Here is a 20,743-nt window from a genome sequence, read left to right as displayed (position 1 = left end):
CTAGAAAAAAACACATGGAGGATACTTACATGCCTGAAAAAAGAGCAGGGTTCTTAACTAGCTCACTTTCATGAGATGAAATGGGAGATTCTATATGAGGTTTAAGAGAAAGGAAAGAAGTATTAATCCTTTGGTTCAGCAACTTTCTGTTTACATTCAGATTTTACCACAATAAGAAGGAAACCAGGAAGGGCTTTCTTCCTTCTTGAGACATTTATTACTGCTTTTTTTTTTTTCCCCAGGGAAATGACACTTAGTATACAAATTGACCAGAAAATATATTACGTAATGCTATATATATTATATACAATATTAAGAGAAAGCAGAAATAAAATACTTGCTATCAAAATATTAGCTTGAAACAAGAATTTTCTCCACCTTTAATTTGAATAAGCCATCAGAGAGGAGTAAAAATGCTTTGAAAAATAGAAATATATACAATGAGGCACACATTAAGATAGTATGAGTTGTAAGAGCCAAGAGTGCCATATTAGAAGCATCAAATGCTGCTGTTGTAAATACTGCAGTAATAAGGAGACAGAATAATTATAGTCTAATTAAAAGGGAGCTTGTTTCCAGTAATAAAACGATCAGTACAGAAAAAAAAAAAAAATTGGGGAAAATTTCTGAGGTTTTCTGACTGTTTTGTGAACATCCTTGCCTGAAATTGCTTTGTCAAAGCTTGATATCCTGACTAAGTGATTTAAAGGCCCTATGCAACAGCAATAATCTTGTTCTTAAAAGTATTCTGAAAAAAATGCATGGGTTTCATATTCCTCCATGGGTGTTTAGAGAAAGAATCAAGCATGCTCATGATAGGCAGTTGATGAAATTCAGGACAAAAAGTACAGGTCAAGTTTGGTTGCAGTTCTGAAAAACATACTGCTATCAGAGGACACATGGACTCTTTAAGGATCCAGAAGGCCTTTCTGGCTAGGTCAGTTTATATCAGCATAATTAGGCTGGGGAACCTTGGTAACAGATTTAAAATTCCAATTTAGGAGAAGAGAAGCGGTGGATGGGAGCCAGTGCTCCTTAAAGGAAGGATGGTGTTCTCTTGAGAAAAGTTGAAGAACAACTGCCTGCATTGAAACAGATGATTTTCCTTTGTTACTGTTAAGTAGGAGTAGTTCTCAGTTCCTTTTGTGAGTGGACCATAAAACACATTTTAGCTTCAATGTTAAATTGCTTCTTCTTCTACCAGTTTCACTGGCCTGTCTAAAAGGGTACCTGAACAGTACAATACTCACTGCAAATTAATTTTATGTATCTCCTCACACATTCAGTTTAGAGGAAAACCTACCAAAATATGTTTTGATACTAGTTATGTGATGTAACTATCTGTTACAGGGGGTTTTGCTTACAGGAGAACAAGGGACTGCAAAGACAGTCATGATTAAGGCATATATGAAGAAATATGATCCAGAAGAGCATTTGTCAAAATGTTTAAACTTTTCATCTGCCACAGAACCATTTATGTTTCAGGTAAAATATAGATTTTAAGCGATTCTTACATATCATTTCCTTGCTAAATATTTAAAGTGTACTTAATTCTGATGATAAAAGAAGTTATTTAGAAATGAAGTCTAAAAGATCTTTTTCCTCTGAGTCACTTCAGAAAATTCCATAAAAAATAATTTTTGAGATAAGAATTAAATATAGTCACTCACAGGGAGATACATGTATTTGTGTGCTTTTTCATTATGGAATTCTAGGAATCCATTTTTTGCTGAAGACATTTCTTTTTCATTTTAGATTAATGAAAATTTTTGGTTATACATCTTCAGATTTTTCCCGATTCTTTAGTTTATAACCATAATTTTTATTTTTGTTAAACAAAAACATTTTTCAACTTTCTTATTTTTCCTCAGCTCAGGAGTGAATACAGCATCAGGAATACAATCTTTAAGGTCCTCTATCATCATAACTTTGTAGAGATTTCCCTTTCCCAATATAACTACTAAAAAATCCATATAAATAGAAAAAAATGCTACCGATAGTTTTTTCAAGTGATTAAAAGGATGATTTATACCACTGTGCTATGATTCAATACTATGAATTTCCTAGGATGTAATCCTATAAGTTGAATTGGCTACATTACCTCTTTGATGCAATGAATTCATGGTGATAATCTGCCAGGAGGATAAAGTAATCATATTAGAATATTTATTCATTGAAAAGTCTGCTTATGGAGACAATCTTATGAACTCCATCCCAAAATTAAGCGTCTTTTTTAAAAAGCTAATGTAAATGTAACAGTGAAAAGTAATGGCTCTAAATATCTTCTTTCTTATTTTTTTTTTTTTTTTAATTCCAAACTCACAGAATGTTTGCTGAGCTTTTCTGTTATGCATAAGATCTCTGGCCATGGTTTATATCAAACTGTGAGACAGAGTAAATCAGGCATCCTTTCACGCATGCAAGATTAATTGAACAGTCAGTACCTCTGTCTCGGTGTCCTTTACTTCGTGTATTATGAGTCCCTAGAACATTACTGTCTTGGAAACAAAACCCAGATTTCCTTGTCTCTGGTACAGAGAGTCTGTGAAAGGAACTTACTGTGTCTTCTCTCTGATACAGTCCTGTAGTACCTCAGAAGATATGCTTTCTTTTTTGGCTAGCTAGCTGAATACATAGCTCACTCTGTTGATGTCCAAGGAGATGTAGCAACAAAACAGTTGAAATCCTTCTAAACACTTGAAATAGCCACACTCAAAATAGTTTTTTAATTTTGAGTCGTCATTCTCAGGTTATTTGCAAGACTGGGTGATTTTGGATCTGTTAGATGTGCTACAAAGTTCGTAATTTCTTATGTAATCACTTTCTTTCTCTTAGCAGTTTCTTTTTCACCTTAATCACATATCTCCAAAATGACACGTTAACGTTATCAGTGTTCTGGATGTGTTTATCTTAGCATACTCACATAGTTATTTTCTGTCATGAAAAAAATGGGACAAAAACATTGGAAAAAACTTGTATCTGTTTTCTGTTTCAAAAATGCTATTAATGCTTCTATCTTTATGACAGTACATGCCACTTTACTCATATAGGATGATAGTTATGCTTGTGAAGCTAAAAAATTATTTGTCTAAGGAAAACGTTTCAATGGCATTTTTTCTGCCATTGTTTATGTTCCAAGTACATTTAGAAAGACTGTAAAGCTGTAGAACTTCGAAGATATATTTCAATTACATATCAACGTCTAATTAGTCGATTGGATCCTGCTTCTTATTTAGTTCAAAACTCAGTCTTAAAAGGTTATTGCCACCAAGGTGTTAAAATATTGCATTACTTAGCTTACAAGACATTTGGGAAATTACTGTCAAAGGAATCTAAGTTGCCTCTGTGTGGTCTGCAGTTGTACTGCAAATATGAGCTTAACTAGGGGAAATCCAAAGCAATAAACATTTTCAGACAGTGCATGTCAGACTCTCTGAAATCAGGTTCCATTCCTCTCCAGAGCTACCCTTTGGAAGGGAGATTCTTAAATGCCTTTCTAAATAAGTCTGATATTTATAAAAATTATGCTGTGGATAATGAAAATACTATTTCTGCTTGTTGATATTCTAGCTTATTCTTAATTAATACAATTTTGATTAATCCTTCATTTCCCAAATTGTGTGTGTTGTCTTCCTACTATCTCTTACTGATTTGTGAAGCAAGAGGGGAAAAAAAAAGATACACAACAGAATTCACAACTTCTCATTTGTTCGTTTTCTTTTCTCTTAGCAGTTTCTCTTGCATTAATCTTGACATGTTTGAAGACTGAAATACAATTCACAAGAAGATGTAATGTTTCATACAGAGATAATGCATCATACTAAAATTAATGCCCTTTTAGTTTGGTGACTTCATGGTAATAATGGGCTTCAATGCTGATAATGAAATAATAATTTCCAAGTTTGAAAACTTTTTAAAAACTTCTTTGGTAGCCAGAGTTGGGTTGCGGGACATAGTTCTAAGGCTGGGGATTTGTGTAGGAATGAGTGTGATGAACGGGAGAATAGGGTTCCTTAATGATGAATCAGAGATGAAACTAGTAACAAAAAAGAAGAAATCATTGGATAAGTGCTGTAGCAGAAAGCAGTAAGACATACGTTTTTTAACACGACATTTTTGCTTTAGATGCAAAACAAGAACTTTCTTTAATTTTTAGAGGACAATAGAGAGTTATGTGGACAAACGCATTGGAAGTACTTATGGACCTCCTGGAGGCAGAAAGATGACTGTTTTTATTGATGATATCAATATGCCGTTTATCAATGAATGGGGAGATCAGGTAAACTGTTTGTTAAAAAATACAACTTATTCTCAAATTGGTGCACTTTTTTTTATATATACATGAGAACCAGTGGACTTGCTTAATATTTTAATTAACTGTTAATTGTTGGAAATGCTTTCTAACTATGGTACATTGGTGAAGAAAAAAGAGAGAAAGGTTTACTGACAAGACAGGTAGAATAATGGTGTCATATCTTAGATTATCTCCACTTTGTCATATTTTTGTAAGATTAAATAAAAAGCTTCACTGTACTAAAGTACTGTATTACTAAATTCGAGATTGACATTAATTTGAGAGCACTATTAAACAAACTTTCTGCGAAGTGAAAGTGTGCTATCTCGGAGAAAGTAATAAAGGCTGTGTCCAAATTCAAAGGTAACACATTGGCTTGCAAACTTGATTAAAGATTTTTTGGCTGTGATGAGCCCATCTACAGCTTGGGTGTGTAACATTCATATGCCTATACAGACCCAAAATCAGGCAAAAGTCTCTCAGTTCCTTCCCGTAGGAGGTCTGAAGTATTTCCAGCCCAGGATGCTGGGTTTTCTGGAATGTCTAGTCTATCATAAAGACCAAGTATGCTTACTATTACTGTTTTTTTAATTTCTCAGAGTAAATAACAAATTAGAAATCTGGGGCCTCTGTGCACTTTTGAAAGCTCAGGCTCTCTGGCTTCTGCAAGGCTCACAGTTTGGGTTAAGGCTGCTCATAGCATTGATCTGGTTTGTTAACAGTGTGGGTAGGAGGTCTGGTCATTAGGGTGGGCTTGGGCACGTATTTAAGTGGCAGTATGGATATAAGTGAGTCTATGTAGAGTGAATAGTTCCTCCTCTTCACTTTAGCAAGCTGTTTTTGTCAAAATGGAAGCCAAGCATGGTTTTAGCATCTCTGAAGTGGAACCTGGCTTTCTACCTAAATGCCAATATATATCAGTTCTTTGGTTTGCATCATTTGCTCTCACTTGAGAGAACTTTAATTATTTTTTTTAAATTGAAACTAGTGTTGAATTACCCACAACACTGAGCTGCTTGACTGTAGTCTAGAACATAGGTGATTGTGTTTGAGGAAGAACCCTCACAGGCCCAGGTAGTGTTCAATAATAGAAAGGATCTTCATTATGAAAGGACCTCCACTAAGTCTTCCATTATGGCCCCAAGACATTGCTGAAATATTTTTAATGGGATGATGGTTTGTGACTGGTGCACTGCTGCGTATCATGTGGCTTTGTTAGGGTATGTAAGCACGTGAGACTTGCTGAATGTCATTTCAGCAGTTGCTATGGGGGCAAACTCTGGTGCCCCCTGATCTGTAGAGTGGAGTGAATAAACTTTTCAGAATAAACAGCTTCCTGTTTCAAAAAAATAATTAGTTGTTTTGCTTTGAAGGAGGCCAAACGGAAAACTGAAAAGCATAGTTTGAACACCTAGAGCTGAATGTCCAGCAGCAAAATATGGAACAAAACAATTTTTTTTTCCAGTTCATTGCCTTAACTTTATTTAGTCAAAAGGAATACAAACACATTTGGTTGATAATATGTGGTGGTACAGCTCTGAAAGAATTTTCCTGCTGTTTAAAATCACATGAACTGAGATCTCCCGTAAGACTAAGGAAGATAGTTTAATCTGAGTTTAGATTCAAGTGAAAACCTCTTTCTAGGGATTAGTGATAGAATTACAAGAAGAAATAAAATTATTGAGGTATATTTTCTTTTTTTCTTGTTTGAATTTCTAATTTGTACAAGTTACCTAACCTTACAGGTAACAAATGAAATTGTTCGTCAGATGATGGAAATGAAAGGAATGTACAGCTTGGATAAACCTGGAGACTTCACTACAATTGTAGATGTACAATTAATAGCAGCAATGATACATCCTGGAGGAGGCCGTAACGATATTCCCCAGCGTTTAAAAAGACAGTTTTGTGTATTCAATTGTACATTACCATCCAATGCATCCATAGACAAAATTTTTGGTACTTCTTTCTCTTGTTTTAGTATAATCTTTTTTCATAATTTGATAATTGACAAAGGTATAAAAGCATGTTCTCTTTCTCACTTTCATCATGCAAATTAGAGTTTTTCCAGTGAAACAACTGAAGCTGTATTACAGCAAAAATGGTGCCATGAAACAGAAATTAACCCCTTTAAATTCATGTCTTTCTAGTTTTGGACATACAAAATAACTAATAAAAAAAATAATGGCATTTACTGGAAGAATATGAGCAGTCCTATTGCTGTGTAGGTTACCATTCCACCTCTGCACTGTCTGAAATGCCCTCTGTTGCTAAAGTTCTCAGTTCTGTTAACTTTGTCAATGCAGTATATCATTAAAAGCTAGCAGTTCCTGACAGTTATTTCTACACTGGTTCAGAAAGACATGGACAAGAGAGACAAAATTATTTCATTGTAATTAAAAGCAAATTAATGCTTTAAATAAGTACTTATATGTCTTTCTCACAACCTACTTTATTATGTCCTACAGCTGGAGTTTAATTGTATATTGTATTTTACCTTTTCAGGTGCTATTGGCTGTGGATACTTTCATTCATGTAGAAAATTCAGTCCTGAAGTATGTGATATGGTGAAAAAATTGGTCCCAACAAGCAGAATATTGTGGCAGTGGACAAAGGTATAAATTACAGGGAAAGTTTTATCACAATCAGTCTGAACAGAGTATCTATTAGTGTAATTTAGGCACGTATTCCTTAAGAACATATCTATAACAAAAAAAAAAAAACACAGAAGAAAAATGGGCTAAAAAAGTTTTGGAGATGCAGTATGGAAAATATCAGATTTCAGTATGTGAGACAGATGAATGGAAATACCACTCCATTCCTTCCTATAGTTTTATTCATGTTACCCAAAGCTTTAGTCACTGTAGCTAAGGAACAGGGAGTGAAATTCTTTATACATTATAATTTTTAGTTTATAAAGGCCAGAGCAGCATATGAAATAATTACATGTTATATGAGTTGGGGTTTTACATTTAGTGCTAGATCGTGCTTCCAAACAAATGAGATATTTTTGATGACTTCTTAGAAAGAATTTTCCCACAATATTATGTGTGAAAAGTAGTAGTTTTGTTATTTTTATATTTTATGAGTAATTACAAATTTATAATTTATATTATTCTTGATTCCTTCTAAATGTTACTGATTTTGAATACTAACAATATTTTTCTTTAGACAAAGATGCTGCCTACACCATCTAAATTCCACTATATTTTCAATCTTCGAGACCTTTCTAGAATTTGGCAAGGAATGTTAACTATAAAGGCAGAAGAATGCAACAACAGCACTGTCCTTCTAACACTTTTTAAACATGAATGTACCCGAGTAATTGCTGACAGGTATAATAACTATTGTATTTTGTATTTAGTAGGTTTAGCCATTTACTTTGTTTATGCTCATACATCTGTAAAACTTCTTAATATGATAAACCTTCTTATGCCAATATGTAAAAATTTTGCCTTATTTTACATGCAGTCTGCATTGGGGTATTATCCCAACAATGTCATGCTATGTACTGATAGATTAGACCAGTAATTGGATGGAGAACTCAAAATACATGCATATTCTATGCTGTAACCTACATTTTTTTGGCTCTTATCTTTGGCTACAGTCAGACAGTTCCTCTGTAAAATAGAGGATTGTATGGTGTCCTAAATTTATACACAGACAATAATTTAATATTGCTTTGATCTCCTCACAGAAAAAATTGTCACATGCCTATGATTAAAAAATGGCCCGTGTCCTCTAAATCTCCTTTAAAGTCTTCATAAAACAGATACAGTTGTGAGCTGAATCTGTTAAAGATCCAGTAACGTTTTTGTGTTTACATTTTGTGTTTTGATTTCTTATGAAATATTAGGTGTAGTACTTAGGTGTAAGTAAAATCTTGACTTATACCCACCACTATTGTGGATCTTCATGAATATAATTATTTCTTATTCTGATGTCCTGAGGAAGGTCCTTCATAATTTTTATAAATTTAATGCTTTATAATTAAAGCATTGAAGTTAAATGTTGACTTAAAAATAAGTATGTGTATTTTGTTACACTGCATTTACTTTATAAAGCTATCACAAAGTGAAAGGAATGAAAAATGTTTTGCCAGGGACACAAGAGGGCTTACTATATTGCTTTGCCTTTTAGTTAGACCTAAAGGCCTTGAATTGGCAAGTGGTTAGGAGTTACCTGCCATGACCAGAATTTTTTCAATATTCAACATAGTTGCAGGAGTCTAAAATGGAATTTATCTATTTTAAAGTGCCAACTGCAGTCTGGTGCAGATGATTTGGTGTGGTAGCAGGCAAGATGTATACATAATGACTGCATAGTATTCAAACACAGTCAGGCTTAATTGCCATTATTTTAGTAACTTGTAGAAAATAATGCAGAGAGCAAAGGTATAAAAGAACTATAAGAAGTTCCATCTCTGTTTTCAAAAGATAAGAGGGACAAAGTGAAATCCTTAAGTATACATTGGTATGTGGACTTTAGCATGTACTCAGTTGGAACAGAAACAAAACAAGGTGTATAAAATTTAGAGATGAATTACACGTTGCTAAAACTGGTGGGTGAAACAACTGCCCTCCATTTCAAGTAAACCTTAGAAGCAGTTCCAAACAAAACATAGACCCTTCTCAAGCAGTTTTGTTCACCATCCCTACCTATACCTTTAGAATCCCTCATTTTCTTCCATGAGAGCTCTGAATCAGCTGGCAGGTGCCTCCTTATTTTCCCCAGGAAGGTGCATTAACAAACTTGAGTTAAGAGCCAAGGAAGTAAGACTGCTATTATGACCAGTTCTGATATCCCAGAGGAATTCTAATTTGAAAATCCTGCTCACTTTCACCTCTCTCTTTGGATACATATGCTGAATTCAGAAAATGCATGCAGGAAATCTAAAAGGAAATCTAGTCCATCAGTTTTCAAGAATATAGAAATGAAGGCCAGGGTTTTCTGCTGACTTTAATAGTTATTTCTCTATAATCTGAAAAAGCCTACTCAATGCAAATCCCGTACAAAGTCTAACATTGCTGATATTTCTGAGTGCCTGAACTACCATATATTATGTAAACATACAATTTTACTGAAATTGATGTTTATGTATTTATGTGTGTGATAGAATGCTGTTGATATAAAAAGGGGGAAAAACTTTAATTTTAATTTGAAGTTAGGATCATACCCACTGATGCAAAAGTATCATACAGCTTTGAGTGTATTATTTTCTGCGTTAAAGTTAGGAGCAATATCACTGACATTTACGGAAATGTTCTTTTTTTTATTAGTTGTTTTGGGGAATTTAAAAATACATAGATGATATGTATTTGTACAGATATGTTATATATTAGAGAGAAGGAGCGAGTAAGTGCAGTCATGCAGTCTCTTCTTCCGTGCTGCTTTTAGATTCCATAATGGTTAGTATTATAATGCCATCACTAAGAACCTCTAAGAATAATAAAGTATATAGTGTATATCTAGGCTGTCTCTGTGTCACAGTTCTTTAGTGTTCTTTGTCTTATTTGAAAACTCAGAGTACTGTGTATGGCTTTTTCATGTTTGTCCTATTTTCCTCTCAGTTGTATCACTGAAAACGAAAAGAAGTAAAGATGAATTTTTTTTTTTTTCTGTAGTTTGACATTCACAGTTGGCATTCCCTTTTTCTGGTGTTGAGGTGTTTCTTTAATGTTTACCAGTTACTACTGAGAGTCATTCTTGATTGCGTCTCAGATAGATAATCATAGTAGTCAAAGATCTTGATCTGTATTAAAACCATCTTGAACCTATCAATGGAAGCAGATACAGTTGTTTCAACCATGAAATGTAGTCACTAGTATTTGTGTTTGCAGACTTTGTTTTATTTCAGTCTGCATTATTCCTCCTCCCTGCCCCCTTCCCCAGTGTATATTCCCCTCTATGATTACAGATTTTAGTGTAAGAGGAATTGAGAATCAAGTCGGGTTATAGTTATATATAGTTATATATACTATCTTCCTTTCACTATTCCTTATCTCATTGCAGTTTCATAGGCAGTACTATAATAACATAAATTATGCTATTCTACTGCAGGTTGAAAGATAAGGGTCACTTAGCCGTGGTTATGTGGGAAATCATTCAGCCTTTTTCATCCTTTTTCATCTGAGAAATTAAATGGTCTGTTATTGCCTAGTTCTAGTTGGAAAGTTGGAAAGTCGAGTTGTTTCTGTGTTTAATGTGATTGACTATTATACTTCAGTGTATGGACGCATTTCACGTCTGTTAATATTGCCTAATCCATTTCTGTGACAGCTGTCTAGTGTATATTGCCTAGTATGTATTTTTCTATTTAGTAATTAGTATTTAGTAATCTGGTTTTCTCCCTATATAACTAGAAATCATTTTTTTAAAAATTGTACTAATCTCTGATTTTTAGATTTATTACTCCTGAAGATACAGCCTGGTTTGATAAAACTGTTACTAAAGCAATTGAAGAATATGTGGATACAGGGTTAACAGAAGTTCTTCAAGCTGAACCATATTTTGTAGATTTTTTACGGGAGATGCCTGAACCAACTGGTGATGAACCAGAAGATTTTGTGTTTGAAGCACCAAAAATTTATGAGGAGGTATTTCACTTTACACCTATAATACCAGGCACTGAAGTTTTCCTTTAGTTCTTAAGTATGTTATATTGCTAAAGTTATGTCAAACAGAAAGTTTTGTTGAATACCTACCACGTTTTTTGTGAAGATCTATCTAGATTTTTATGGTTAGTATGCAATAAATCATTTTAGTGATGTTAATAATGCCATATAAATGTAGTTTATTCATTTCTATTCTCCTTGCTCCTTTTTTACCCATCATTAGCAGAAAATTTCTGCTTAAACACAACTGCAATCTCTACAGTGAATTAACTAGACAATCTCATTAAGCGTGGCCAGTACATGAACTCAAGTTTGTGTAAAAATGTTAGTGCCGTTTTAAATTCTGAAGGTCCATGCTAGTTGTTACTGATTTTCATTATTTTTTTTTCCAGATTCCAAGCTTTGAATTTCTTTGTGAAAAATTGCAAATGTATCAGAGACAATACAATGAATGTATTAGAGCATCATTTCTTGATTTGGTGTTTTTTAAGGATGCAATGACACATCTTATTAAGGTTTGGGGTTTGTTACTTTTTTCGTAGTTTAACTGTTGCAACAGTGTTCCTGATTTGGGCAAGCTATGCAGGAGGACCCATGCGGAAAAGGCTACTCTTATGCCCGAACTGGCTTGCCATTTTTGCCAAGTCATTTTCGAGAACTAGGAAGGAGCTACAGTTGTTTTACCTGCTTTCATGTTTTGTAATAAATACCTTATTTTATATATTTGATTAAGCTTCTGTGTATTCAGAGATACAAAGATTTTCTTTAGCAGGAAAGTTAAGGTCAGAAAGAGGCAAATTAATATTTTGTATATAGAATCATTTTTAATTGTTAAGAATTCAGAGAAGACTTCAAAGATATCTATACCTGACAAATGACCAAAACAACATGAGGTAGAATCTGATTGGATGGGAGGCATGAAAAGAAATATAAATCAGGCTTGCAGTAGAATCAGGGTGTAGGGTAGAGGAAAGTCTCGGTTTATAATGAGTTGAACCCCTATTCAGAATGGAAGGTGTAAGGAAAGAATTCATCCAAATCAGAATCGAATTCGCCATGGGGAAAAAAAATGGCTAAGCATGAGATTTCTTTCAAGCGCTGTGCCTCAGGTTTAAGAAGTTGTGTTAGTTATTTCTGGAATTACATTAACTTGATGGTGGTTTACTGAAAGACACATAGAAGCCACAGTAAAACCAGAACAGAATGAGATGTTTGGTTCTTCTGTAGATGAACTCAAGTGAAGTAGATGATTTTGTTTGCTTTGTGATTAAATAGAAGAAAATAACTTCATTTTTAAATAGCGTTCGTGTGATGCAAGGTGAATTTCTGAAGACCTTTAAAGTCTCTGATGCTCCATTTCCATTGGCAAGTTTTAACCAGAATATCTGGAATATGCAGTTAGGTAGTAGAAAGGAGCCCTACTGTCACTATGGTGACAATAAATTTAGTCACCCTCATAATTTCACATTTAGACTTCTATTTTAATATAGTTATCTGGATAGTCTCAGAGGGAACTGTGCATAAAACCAAAATTTCTTTGAAGGAAAAAATGAACCAAATTCAAAGGCTTGATGTAGATGCCGATGTCTTGCATTTTGTACATAATTTACATGAGGAGCAAGCTGTAGCATCTTAAAAGAATAGTGCACTAATATATAATAAAACCAAGGAAGATGTGATGTATATACTGGAGATGTGTAAAAAAGCAACATAGTAAATTTGTAATCCAGCTTTTTTGTCTGGGAGACTTGTTAAGAAAACTAACTTGAAGGAAATGTTGAAGGTAGATTATAAAATAGAGTATAACCCTAAATGATAGTTTAAATTTGTCTAAATCTTTCAGACTCTTAAAATTAGGAATGTAGTATGTTTATTCTTGTAGCTAAAGGTTTTTTTATTGATATTTTTAAACACATTCAGGATGATATCTTCAACATAAAACCGAGGTCAGAATGTCTTGCTTTATGTATTCAAATCCTATTTGTAACTAATTATAACCACCCTATATCCTTACATGCAGCTTTTTCATTAGCCACACAAAATTCCTAAAGAATGTGTGAGTCTTCTTTTGAGAGGAAAAATTTTCTGCAGGAATCCTTTTAATAATCATTACATTGTGCTCTGGTAAATCAAGTGTAGAGTATAACAGATTTAAAATTTTTCTAATTAACATTTTAATTTAAATTTATTAATGAGCCTTTCTTCTATTTCTTCCTACATAGATTTCTCGGATAATTCGGACAGCATATGGAAATGCTTTACTTGTTGGAGTTGGTGGTTCTGGAAAACAAAGTCTTTCAAGGTTGGCCTCCTTTATTGCTGGCTATAAAATATTTCAGATCACTTTAACCAGGTAAGAATTGCAAGTAATATTTAAATCAAATTTATTCTGCTGCTTTACACTGTCATAGCTTTATGTTTTTAACAGCCTTTTTTTTTTTTAATTTTGTCACCATTTGAAAATGTGGAAAACAATAGATTCTTTTCTGGTTTGTATATAACATTGGATTAAGTTTGAAAGCTGGACTATGTGTTAGCTATTCCTGAGCCAAAATATGTGTGTTTACAAAGGATGTTTGCACTGTCATTTATAAAACACTATAATCTGAAAATAGCAGTATTCTGAGTTGCTTTGAATAAACAGGTAATGTTTCTTATTCCTCCTAGATCCTATAATGTAAGCAATCTTTCAGATGATTTAAAATCATTGTATAGAACAGCTGGACTAGAAGGAAAAGGTATCACTTTTATTTTCACTGATAATGAAATAAAAGAGGAGTCATTTTTGGAATATGTTAATAATCTGCTGTCTTCAGGCGAGGTAAGAGTCTCAACATGACAGGCAATGTACTTTAGAAGCAGGAAACTGCAGAACCTGTTCCCACTAGTTTATTTCTATTTAATTTGGTAATAAATTGTAGAATCAATAATGATTAAAATATCTCAACTTTTAGAATAAGGAGTGTTATTAGTATGACTTCCTTTATCTCTATTTCAATGTAAGCTCGGAAAAGATAAGGAGCTATGGTGGGTATTTCAGTACCCTTTATTAAATGAGTATTCACTGGCCATTCAAGATCTGTACTCTTCCTGAGTTAGACTTACTAGTTTTTAATGGAGTTACATGAAGTCTAAATCAGGGCAAAATTTGGGGGTTTAATCTGTCTGAACTCTGTATATGCAGAGAGAGAGATACAGGTGTAAACAGACAAATATTTGTAAACTCTGTAATAATTACATCCATGTGATTTATTTTCTTATCAATTTTAATTTTATAAAAAGATTTCTAATTTATTTGCTCGGGATGAATTGGATGAAATCACCCAAGGATTAGTACCTGTGATGAAAAAAGAGATGCCTCGGTGTCCTCCTACCTTTGATAATCTTTATGAATATTTTTTAACTCGGGCAAAGAAGAACTTGCATGTTGTCCTCTGCTTTTCTCCAGTGAGTTTTTTCTTCGTATCTGCCTTCCTTACTTCCATTAGCAAACCATCCTATAAGGTGTGACAGAATTATTCAAGCTTTATATTTTTAAGGAGAGTTGAAGATGTATAAAAAGATTACTGAAGTCTGGTTGTAATTGCTGAGATAATAAAAGTACAGTTGTCAGAACGTAAAATCAAAATACCTAAAAATTAAGTCATTTCTTACATGTTAAAGTAGTATTTTTTTCCTCCTGACATATTCTTTCCTAATACAAATCAATGAATGTGTCTTTGGGAAATTCTTGCCCTTTACTTGAAAACAAGAATTTAATGGAAATGAAAATAAGTTAATTGAAGTTTTAAAATACTAAAAACATTTATATTTTTCACAAACTTCTTTCTTCAAATTTCACAAAATATTGAATGTTGAAATGTAGCAAGAAAAAACTGTACAGAGTGTTCTAAGTAGAAAATTAGCAAGGAAAAAAATAGACTATTTAGTTGTTTATATGAATTAAAAATTTTGATCAAAAACCTGATAAGTGTCATATCATAAATTAACAGTATTACTTTCTTTAGGTTGGTGAGAAGTTCCGTGCACGTTCTTTGAAATTTCCTGGTCTCATATCAGGGTGCACCATGGATTGGTTCAGTCGATGGCCCAAGGAGGCTCTTGTAGCTGTAGCCAGTTACTTTCTTTCAGAATTTAATATGGTCTGCTCTGCATCAGTTAAAACACAAGTAGTGGAAACCATGGGTATCTTTCATGATATAGTTTCAGAAAGCTGTGAGAATTATTTCCAAAGGTAATATTTTATACAAATGCAATAGTTAATCCCAAAAGTATAGCTACTGATAGTGTTTTTTGAATTCATTTTATTCTGTGAATCAATAAGTGTCTCTTAAGGGTAATACAAAAATAAATCTGCTACGTCAATATATGCAAAGGCCATGAAAAGTAATTACTGTTATGTTGCAAATTCATTTTCTTCATTCCCACTATTCAAAAATCTTTAATATTGCTTATGTGGATAAAAACAATCTAATTGGAATTAAGGGTTTGCATTATGAAGAAATTTGATTTTGATTTTGACTGAATTAAAGACTTGATTTATATAATCTTTTGTTTCACTGGAAGTAATCAAATGTAGTACATATTAAAAATATGTACTAAGCTGATGTTGCTAATATACTATGTTTTAGGTATCGAAGAAGAACTTATGTAACACCTAAATCCTATCTCTCTTTCATCAATGGCTACAAAGAAGTTTATACTGAACAGTTAGCAATTATTAATGAACAAGCTGAACGAATGCAAATTGGTAAGCAAAATACGGATAAATATTTCCACGTATGGTCTCTGTATGTGCTTTTAATATTTGACTTCTTATTCAGTGATCACTTATAACCAGTTCTGCTGTATCACAGCTCAAAACTGGTGGCATATGAGGACCATTTCTAAGCATTCCAGCTATCACCAGTTCACAATGATTCTCTTACAAAAATGCCTCAAAGAAGCTTCCAGCTTAATCATTCATCTCAGCATTATATTAAATTTTCCAATTTAGCATTTGTAATAGAAAGTAGAACCTGAAAATGGCCAGAGAGAACATCTGATTTACTAGTGTAGAGAGAGGTAGCTCTAAACACAGTTATTAATTTACGTCTGGACTTGTCTATGGAAATTCTCACTGCACAGTCTGAGTGCTTCACAGTTGATTTATTTCAGATTTCTGCTGTAGAATAAGTAGCTGTTACTTGTCGTCATTTTATAAATAGGGATCTGAAATACAGAAAGGTATCATAGAATCACAGAAAGGTTCAGGTTGGAAGGGACCTTAAAGATCACCTAGTTCCAACCCCCCTGCCATGGGCAGGGACACCTCCCACTAGACCAGGCAGCTCAAAGCCTCATCCAGCCTGGCCTTGAACACCTCCAGGGATGGGGCATCCACAGCCTCCCTGGGCAACCTGTTCCAGTGCCTCACCACCCTCACAGGAAAAGAATTTCCTCCTGATATCCAATCTAAATCTACCCTCATCCAGTTTGAGGCCGTTGCCCCGTGTCCTATCATTACAATCCCTGATAAACAGTCCCTTCCCATCCTTCCTGTAGGCCCCCTTTAGGTACTGGAAGACTGCTATAAGGTCTCCCTGGAGTCTTCTCTCCTCCAGGCTGAACAACCCCAATTCTCTCAGCCTGTCCTCATAGCATAGGAGCTCCAGCCCTCTGATCATCTTCGTGGCCCTCCGCTGGACACGTTCCAATGGGTCCGTGTCCTTCTTGTGTTGAGGACTCCTTTTGATGCAGCCTGGGATGTGGTTGGCTTTCTGGGCTGCAAGTGCGCATTGCCTGCTCACGTTGACCTTCTCGTCCACCAGCACCCCCAAGTCCTTCTCCTCAGGGCTGCTCTCAAGCCGTCCTCTGCCCAACCTGTATTTGTGCCTAGGATTGCCATGACCCAGGTGCAGGACCTGGCACTTGGCCTGGTTGAACTTCATGAGGTTTGCACAGGCCCACCTCTCAAGCTTGTCCAGGTTCCTCTGAATGGCATCCCTTCCCTCCAGCATGGTATGATTGAAATGTTCTTCTAATTTTGTGTATCTGTTTGAAATGACCTAATTTTTAGCATTAGATTAGTACCTAATGGGTTCAGAATACAATTTCAGTTTTCACCCGTTTGCATCTAGTCATGCTTTTGTAAATCTACAAAGGCAACTGAACAGCTTAGGAAACTTAGTCTTTATTGGAAAAGATACTGTATATCAGTCTAACAGAATAGAGAACTATACATGATAATGTTCTTCATGCAAAGCCAAAAGGATGTAGCATTTAAACAATTATTAACAATGCAGCTGGTACATGTCACATGAAGAAAAGAATAGAATAAGAACATACAGATATTTATTTTATTCATAAACTGTTTGCTGAATTAGAGTGGATTGTAGAGGGCCAATTCATCCTCAATATTTTCATGTTATGCAAATTTCCCTGTATGGATCTTTTGTCAGTTCTTATCATTAGTCCTTCTTGAGAGGAGGATAAAGTCTGAGATTCTTGAAGATTTCAGAGGGTGGGGTTTTCTTTCTGTTCTTTCTCCAGTTCTTCTGTTTTCAAAAATAATTTAAAAGAAGTAACCTATGTATCTTCATCACTGTCAATAAAATTTCATGTGTAGATTAGATTTTCATAGCCTCTCACATGATATGATAACTAATTCGTTATGTGGTATTCAAAACAAAATGACCATGTACTTATACATCTTCTACTGCAGCATCTTTATATCATTGATGCTCAGAAAATTATGTCCATCAGCTCATGGGCAATATTCATGCCAGTTAGAAAATATTCTAAATAGTTTCACTTGCATAGAAAAGATGTATTACAAAACAACAAAAATACTCATCATCCCTGACTCCAAACGTGCTCCACTGTTTACTGTGTCCTAAGAAACTTTCTCAAAAAATTTCCACTGCTTGGAGGAGGTGATCCTTGAATATTAGCCAGCTTTCTTGGGCCCTTCTTCCCTCCAGGGCTTTATCCCATGGTACTCTACCAAGCAGATCCCTGAAGAGGCCAGTGTCTGCTCTCCTGAAGTCCAGGGTAGTGGGTTTGCTGTTTGTCCTCCTCGCCACCCTAAGGATCTTGAACTCCACCATTTCATTGTCACTGCAGCAAAGGCTGCCCTTGATCTTCACATTCCCTACGAGCCCCTCCTTGTTGGTGAGAACAAGGTCCAGCATAGCACCTCTCCTCATTGGCTCCTCTATCACTTGGAGAAGGAAGTTATTATCAATTCATTCCAGGAACTTCCTGGATTGCTTTTGCCCTGTTGTGTTGTCCCTCCAACAGGTAACATGGGTGGTTGAAGTCCCCCATGAAGACCAGGGCTTCTGAACATTATGCTGCCCCTGTCTGTCTATAGAGGGCCTCATCTACTTGGTCTTTCTGGTTGGGTGGCCTGTAGCAGACCCCCACTGTATCATCACCTGTCCCTGCCCTCCCTTTAATCCTGACACATAAACTCTTGGTCAGCTCCTCATCCATCTCCAAGCAGCGCTCCATGTACTCTAGCTGGTCTTTGACATAGAGGGTGACACCCCCTCCTCCCCTGCCTGTCCTTCCTAAAGAGCCTGTATCCTTCCATTCCAACACTCCAGTCATAGTAGCCATCCCGCTACATCTATGTGATGCCAATAAGAACATAGCCCTGCAGGCGTGCACACATCTCTAACTCCTCTTGTTTATTCCCCATGCTACGTGCGTTTGCAGAGAGGCATTTAAGTTGGGCCCCCAATGAAGCTGTCTTACTGGCTGGAGTCACTGGAATTCCTTTGTACTGCACTCCAGGTGTTCACCTGCTGACCTGTGATGCCTCTCCAGGCTCTGCGCATCTATTGCTGGCAGTGGCATCAAACTACAGAGTTCTAAATATCTCTTCGAAAAGAACTAGTCGTGTTTCTAATGCCTAAATCAGGTATTCATTTATGACTACAGGCACTAAAAAAGCATTACCTACTGGCATGGTACTGTTGTAATATTTCTTGTGATTGGAAATATGTAGGGGACGTGAAGAAACTGTAACGGTTTCTTGTTTATAACAGAAATTCTTCAATTCTTGTTCTGCGTATTCCCATTCTTTGTCCATCTGTCTTTCTTCTAATTCTAGGATTGTAGCAGGGAAAGGTAATGCAGCAAAGGGTATCACTTTCCCTTTCATAGCTTCTCTTTCAGAACTTTTCTTTGCAGTGAAGTGAAGTAACAACCATTCTGGAAATTGCTGTCGGAGGAGTGGGAGGGGTGAGTAGAATGTCAGTGTGTATGTACATCTATCCCTCAGAGTATTTTAGGAAGTGGCATATGTCTGGGAAAAGAAAAGATTCTAAAATATCTCTCTTGTCTCCCAGTCAATGTCTTTCAGTGAATATACCTTTGAACTTTATTGTTGAGAGTGGCAAAATAACTTGTCTTTTGGCGAGTAATAATAAAGAGCCTGTAGACCGGCAGTAGGCTGATCTGAGGCAGCTATGTTAGAAGAATAAGACGTGCTAGGAGAGAATGCTTGGCTGTGGTAACAGAAAGGTGGAGAGACTTCACAGAGAAACATCGCACATCAAATGTATAACTGCAAGTGTGCTCTGACTCTAGCCTTTAGGGAGAGAGATAACGGGAATGCTTCCAGGCAAGTTGCAAGATTTTAAGATTCAGTAATGAAGAAGATAGGAGAGGCTAGAGAGGCTTCAGCATGCAATGTGGACCTCAGGAATAGCCAAAAATCTGTCCTCAGATCTGGAGAATGTCTTATGAGGAGTGGCTGAGGGAGCTGGGATTGTTTAGCCCAGAGAAAAGGAGGCTGAAGGGAGACCTTAACACTCTCTACAACTACCTGAAAGGAGGTTGTAGAGAGGTGGGAGTCAGTCTCTTCTCCCAAGTAACAGATGATAGGATGAAAGGAAACAGCCTCAAGTTGCACCAGGGGAGGTTTAGACTGGATATTAGGAAAAATTTTTACAGTGAAAGGGTTAGTAAGCATTGGAACAAGCTGCCCAGGGAAGTGGTTGACGCACCATCCCTATTTAAAGGGAGCTATTTAACAGATGGGTAGACATAGTGCTTAGAGATATGGTTTAGTGATGGTTTTTGTCAGAGTTAGGTTGATGGTTGGACTAGATGATCTGAAAGGTCCCTTCCAACCTAAGCAATTCTGTGATTCTGTGGAGGTAAGGCTGATTGGCCTGTAATTTCCTGGGTCCTCCTTCTTGCCCTTTTTGAAGACTAGCATGACACTGGCTTTCCTCCAGTCCTCAGACACCTCTCCTGTTCTCCATGACCTTTTGAAGGTGATGGAGAGTGGCTTAGCAATAACATCTGCCAGCTCCCTTGGCACTCATGGGTGCATCCCATCAGGGACCATGAATGTGTGGGTGTCGAGTTTGCCTAAATGATTTCTAACCTAATCCTCCTTGATCAAGGGAAAGTTTTCCTCTCTCCAGTCTCTCTCTCTTATCTCCAGGGTCCGGGGTTCCTGAGTTCCTTTACTGCCTTAGCAGTAAAGATTGAAGGAAAGAAGCCATTCAGTAACTTTGCCTTCTCTGCATCCTCTGTCACCAGGACACCTACCTCATTCAGCAGCGGGCCCACATTTTCCCTAGTCTTCCTTTTGCTACTGATGTACTTGAAGAAGCCCTTGACATCCCTTGCCAGGTTTAATTCCAAGTGGGCCTTAGCCTGCCTCATTTCATCTCTGCATACTCTGACAGTGTTCCTACATTCCTCCCAAGTGGCCAGTCCCTTTTTCCACATTCTGTAGACTTCCTTCTTCCATTTTAGTTTTTCCAGAAGGTCCTTGCTCATCCATGCAGGTCTCCTGCCCCCTTTGCCTGATTTCTTACTCATAGGGATGCAC

General features: G+C 35.9%; 1 protein-coding gene across 1 annotated transcript in view; it reads left to right on the top strand.

The window, feature by feature from the left end:
- The window catches only part of DNAH8 (dynein axonemal heavy chain 8), a 132,701-nt gene that overhangs the window by 69,984 nt on the left and 41,974 nt on the right, over window positions 1–20,743 (top strand). Inside the window, exons 51-62 of the mRNA XM_054195249.1 lie at window positions 1,351–1,485; window positions 4,157–4,279; window positions 6,040–6,253; window positions 6,800–6,909; window positions 7,466–7,629; window positions 10,698–10,890; window positions 11,301–11,423; window positions 13,131–13,261; window positions 13,576–13,729; window positions 14,191–14,355; window positions 14,916–15,142; window positions 15,540–15,658. Of these exons, the coding sequence (XP_054051224.1) occupies window positions 1,351–1,485; window positions 4,157–4,279; window positions 6,040–6,253; window positions 6,800–6,909; window positions 7,466–7,629; window positions 10,698–10,890; window positions 11,301–11,423; window positions 13,131–13,261; window positions 13,576–13,729; window positions 14,191–14,355; window positions 14,916–15,142; window positions 15,540–15,658 (1,858 nt within the window). The remainder of the gene's footprint in view (window positions 1–1,350; window positions 1,486–4,156; window positions 4,280–6,039; window positions 6,254–6,799; window positions 6,910–7,465; window positions 7,630–10,697; window positions 10,891–11,300; window positions 11,424–13,130; window positions 13,262–13,575; window positions 13,730–14,190; window positions 14,356–14,915; window positions 15,143–15,539; window positions 15,659–20,743) is intronic.

The sequence above is a fragment of the Rissa tridactyla genome, chromosome 3 (assembly GCF_028500815.1).
Source record: "Rissa tridactyla isolate bRisTri1 chromosome 3, bRisTri1.patW.cur.20221130, whole genome shotgun sequence".
NCBI lineage: Eukaryota > Metazoa > Chordata > Aves > Charadriiformes > Laridae > Rissa > Rissa tridactyla.
This window is presented reverse-complemented; position numbering and strand designations above follow the sequence as displayed.